Source organism: Cebus imitator, unplaced genomic scaffold, assembly GCF_001604975.1.
Source record: "Cebus imitator isolate Cc_AM_T3 unplaced genomic scaffold, Cebus_imitator-1.0 Scaffold228, whole genome shotgun sequence".
In the NCBI taxonomy this organism is placed as follows: domain Eukaryota; kingdom Metazoa; phylum Chordata; class Mammalia; order Primates; family Cebidae; genus Cebus; species Cebus imitator.
In genome coordinates, this window is record NW_016107543.1 from 901,471 (window position 1) to 906,575 (window position 5,105).

Consider the following 5,105-nt stretch of genomic DNA (forward strand, 5'->3'; position numbering starts at 1 on the left):
GCTCCGTATCGCCCCCAGGACCTGCCCCCCTTACCCAGTCCCCCCGGGTCTTAGTCCTGCGTCCCTGCTAGACTGAGCCAGTTCGAGGGCAGTTTCCACCCAGTGGGGCGGGTCTTAGAACGTGGGAATCACCCCACCCGGGCCCCTCGCCCAGGGAGTGGAGGGGACCAGGGAGGAGCGAGGGAGCGGGCGGCGCACGGCCTAGTTAGCTTTCCTCCCCCACTCTTGCCCGCCCCCTCCTCGCGGGCCGGGTAGAGCCTCCAGTCCAAGCCCGCAGGGGTTAAAGGCAGCCGCAGGTGAGGTGGGCGGGGCCGCGAGTTCGGGGGGAAAAAGCAGCGCTGGGGAGAGGATGAAGGCAGAGTTCGCGGGTGAGTCACGGGCGGAGCTGGCCTCGCTCGCTCGCTCGCTGGCTCCTGCCCGCCCTCGGTCCTCCGCCCTCTCGCCGGCGCTCACCTCCACCGCCCGCCGCCCGCCACCAGCCGCCTGCAGTCCGCTGCCGGGTCCAGCTCGCCCCCGGCTCCTGCCCCTAGCCCCTGGAGAGCTCGCCGGCGCCCAGAGTCCATGAGCGCCAGTCTGTAGCGCACCAGCCAGCTGTGCCCGGAGCCCGCGCGCAGCCTCGAGGTAGGAGCTCGCGGGTCGGGTGGCCAGGGGTGCGCGCTATGGAGATCCTCTCAAAAAAACGCAATCCGAACGCGCCCCAGCCACCTATGGCCCTGAAAGCAGGGTGGTCCTAAAGGATCTGAGGGGTTAGAACCCGACTGAGGGAAAACCGGGCAGACGGGAGAGACTGGAGGATCGAGGAGGCTGGAAACCGGGGCAACTGGAGCGACTGGGACAACCAGAGGACTGGGACATTGAGAACTGGGAGTACTAGCCGGTGATCCGAAGAGGCAGAGCGGAATGGGGCATAAGGGTGCCCCGACTCGCCCTCCCACTTCGGGGAGCGAGAAGCCTGCGATGTGCGCCGTGCTCCCTCCTTTCCTGACATCTTTCTGGGCCTGGAGGTGAACCGAACACATACTTGGCACTCAGTCCTGTTCCCTTCTTTCCTCTCAGTTCCGGGAAAGCGCTGCCCGTCTGGGGCGGGTGGGCCAAAGGCCACAGAGGCAACTTAAGGGTTGCCGCCTAAGGGGGGCTCCCTATCACCCTCAGGTCTAGCCCCCTCCTCCACTCTTCCAGAGTCTTAGTCTTGCGTCTTCTGCTAGACTGAGCCAGCTCAAGGGCAGTTTTCTACCCAGTGGGGCGGGTGTTAGAACCTGAGAATCACCCTGCTTTGGGTTTCCAAAATCTTGGTAGCAGGCCGTTGCATCCCAGGCCTGGGCTCTCAGGTTGCCTGTCTGGAGAAGCCACTCTGGAGCCCAGATCATCCTAGGCTTCCCACTCCGCAGCCCCTGGGGCAGTTCCCAGGCACTGAAAGCTGTTAGGGTCCCCGGCCTCACAATTCCTGCCCAGCCCCTTCTGTGCTGCCCCGCCCCAGCCTGGGGCTCCTCTCCTGCAGCTTCGCCCTGTTCCTTTCTTGTGGTGAAGCTGACAGAGCCTGAGTAGGCCCCCCTGTTCTCCTCTCCCTCCCTCTCCCAGGCTATCAGTGCCACCTCCCTGGTCCCAGAGGCGGAAGGTGGTAGGGTCAGCTAAACCCTGCTGTGGGAAGGAAACAACCCTGCCCTAAATCACTGGCCTCCTCCCGGACCATAGAGAAGACCCACGCACACAAATCTGCCCAGCTGAGGCACCAGGACTTCCAGGCCTTAGGGAGAAGTGGTGAGAAGAGAGTGACCTTCAAGCCACAGACATGTGGTTGAGAAAGGGTTGGGGGTCTTTAGGGTTCTAATGGTTTACAGAAAGACTGGTTTACAGAGAGTAACAGACTGGGAGTCCAGGAGTTAGGAGACCTGGTTGATTGAATGAATAAATGAACATCCTTGTTTCCAAGTGACTGTGCCAAGTCATTCAGCCAGTTTCCTCCTCTTCAAAATAAGATTGGCCTGAAGCAGTGGTTCTCAGCAAATGGCTCCATATAAGAATCATCTGGGGGGCTTCTAAAAAATGATCCATGCCTGGGATACACACGCTTATATCATCTTTTTGGGAAGTTGTTGCTCTTAAGTTCTGTGATTATGGCTTCTCTTGTTGCCCTTCTCTTCCTGTACTCTGACCCTGTATCACTTAAAGGGACACAATGGTACCTTCCAGAGCTTGCTGTCAAGCTCTTCTCTGGGGAAGCCATGCAGCCAGAGAGTTGCCTGGCACTGCTATGGGTCAGGAGAGGGATGGGAATTTAGCTTTTTTCTGGTGGGGGGTATCTCTTAGATTCCAGGGGGTATCTGGTGGCTGGAGAGTTGTTCCCCAGGGAGGTGAAGTCCCTGCTTGAGGGAAGGGGTCAGGGGCATGGAAGTCGGTTTAGTGGGACCAATTGGACCAGGCCAGGCGGCGGCCAGTGTAGGGGGTGAAATGCTTTTCATTGCTGGACATGCTTTGGGAATGGCATGAGAACTCTTTCTCTAGCGACTCAGAATCCCTTTGGGGCTTTCTGAGGGGCAGGTCACCTGAAGCTTTGGGTTTCATAAACGGACCATCCCCTCTCCCCATCTGTATCCTGAGTTAAACTGGGGAAGCTCAGATGGGCCTAGATCCTCATTTGGGCTGACAACAGGTCTGCAGGGGGAAATGCCACTGCCCCTTGCGCTGGCCTGGGCAGCTGGGGTGGGGATGGTTCTAGCACTGTGCTGTAGGTGTATCTGACCTACCAGCCTGGGAGTAGCCCAACTCAAGGGATGTGCTGGGTTCTATGGCAGGGATCACTTAGAGGAAGGCAGACCTCCATCATCCTCTATCTTTGGATGAGAACCTCACATGTTGGACCCTTCCTCTCACTCCCAATTCTCTGAACTGATCTCTAGTCCGGGTCCAGAGGTGCATCCTTCTTTTTTACACCTGGGGCCAGGGAGGAGAACTTTGCAGGGCTGGCACCTGGGTTAGGAGGGAAAGTGAGCTGGCTATTTCCCTTACTTCTCCGCTTCTTTGCCTCCTTTAGGTCCTGTCTGAGGTGCCTCTGACCGTCCCTGCCTTCACCCCACCCCGGATCCCGGCAATGCTAACCGCTGTCTGCGGCTCTCTGGGCAGCCAGCACACGGAAGCGCCGCACGCCTCCCCGCCGCGCCTCGACCTGCAGCCTCTCCAAACTTACCAGGGCCACACGAGCCCTGAGGCTGGGGACTACCCCTCCCCGCTGCAGCCTGGAGAGCTGCAGAGCCTCCCGCTGGGCCCGGAGGTGGACTTCTCCCAGGGCTATGAGCTGCCAGGGGCCTCCTCTCGGGTAACCTGCGAGGACCTGGAAAGCGACAGTCCCTTGGCCCCGGGCCCCTTTTCCAAGCTCCTGCAGCCGGACATGTCACACCATTATGAATCGTGGTTCAGGCCGACTCACCCAGGCGCGGAGGATGGCTCGTGGTGGGACCTTCATCCGGGCACAAGTTGGATGGACCTCCCCCACACTCAGGGAGCGCTGACCTCACCTGGCCACCCCGGGGCGCTTCAGGCGGGCTTGGGGGGCTACGTAGGAGACCACCAGCTTTGTGCTCCGACACCCCACCCGCATTCGCACCACCTCCTTCCAGCTGCCGGAGGGCAGCATCTCCTGGGGCCGCCCGATGGGGCTAAGGCCTTGGAAGCAGCCGCCCCGGAGTCCCAGGGGCTGGATTCCAGCCTAGATGGGGCGGCACGCCCCAAAGGCTCGCGACGGTCGGTGCCCCGCAGCTCAGGCCAGACCGTCTGTCGCTGCCCCAACTGTCTGGAGGCGGAGCGACTAGGAGCTCCATGTGGGCCTGATGGGGGCAAGAAGAAGCATTTGCACAACTGCCACATCCCGGGCTGCGGGAAAGCCTACGCCAAGACGTCGCACCTGAAGGCGCACCTGCGCTGGCACAGCGGCGACCGTCCCTTCGTGTGCAACTGGCTTTTCTGCGGCAAACGCTTCACGCGCTCAGACGAGCTGCAGCGCCACCTCCAGACCCACACCGGCACCAAGAAGTTCCCCTGTGCAGTCTGCAGCCGCGTCTTCATGCGCAGCGACCACCTGGCCAAGCACATGAAAACCCACGAGAGCGCCAAGGAGGAGGCTGCCGGGGCGGCCCCGGGCGAGGGAAAGGCCGGCGGCGCAGTGGAGCCCCCCGGGGGCAAAGGCAAACGCGAGGCCGAGGGCAGCGCCGCACCCTCCAACTGAGCTCCTCGGTGTCGCCTCCCTGCAGGTCTCCCGGGGTGCGCTGGATGCGAGCCGCCAGGTCTGACGTCCTTGGGGGTGGCTTGAGGAAGAGGGGAAGGTGCATATTTATTCAGGGGGGAGGAAAAGTGGTGCAGGGACAGGAAGATGGGGCACTAGGGGTTTTTAGTCTCTGGGGCTACTAGGCAGGATGCATTTGACTGGGCCGGTAGGAGCTGTGCATGCCGCTCAGGTTTTCCCTGCCTCACGGTTTCCCTCGCCCCTGGGCTGGGGGTTTGGGGTGGGACACCCGTACCGCGGCTGGCGGGGACAGGCTAGAGGAGAAAGCAAGTCTCAGTTCCCGCCGGAGCGTAAAGAAGTGGGGCCAGCCCCGGGGGCTGGGGGTGGCTGTCTGGACACGTCCTTAGCGCCTGGGAACCGGGACATAAAAGCGCCTCCGGAGCCGCCCTGCGGCGAGGTCCCTTTCATCCCACTTACAAGTGCTTCTGCCCCTAGGGTTTCCGGAGGGAGAGACGGGACAGAATGGGGGAGCCTGGGGGTCCCCCTTGGCAGAGGTGTCTCTCCCTGATTTGGAAGGTTGTTGCTGTAAAAATAACTCCTTTGATGAGCTTCCTTATGAACCCTTCCAGACCCAGTCTGATGGAGCCACGAAGGAAGAGGGGTAGAGGGCTGGCATTCCTGACAGCTTCCCAGTAGGGGCTGTGCAGTAAAGGACAGAGTTAGATGTGGGGGGCGAGTAGGGAAGTTCCCTTCTAAAATAAGAGATAAGGATTGGGTGGCCGGGCGCGGTGGCTCACGCCTGTAATCCCAGCACTTTGGGAGGCCGAGGCGGGTGGATCACGAGGTCAAGAGTTCGAGACCATCCTGGTCAACATGGTGAAACCCCGTC

The 5,105-nt window shown here is 61.1% G+C and overlaps 1 protein-coding gene across 1 annotated transcript; it reads left to right on the forward strand.

Annotated features, from left to right (window-relative positions):
- The first annotated feature begins 327 nt into the window (after positions 1-327).
- On the forward strand, positions 328-4,980 carry SP6 (Sp6 transcription factor). Its single transcript, XM_017497045.2, has 2 exons — positions 328-621; positions 3,032-4,980. The coding sequence occupies exon 2, from the start codon at positions 3,089-3,091 to the stop codon at positions 4,217-4,219; it is 1,131 nt and encodes a 376-aa protein (XP_017352534.1). The 5' UTR covers positions 328-621; positions 3,032-3,088; the 3' UTR covers positions 4,220-4,980.
- Positions 4,981-5,105: the final 125 nt, after the last annotated feature.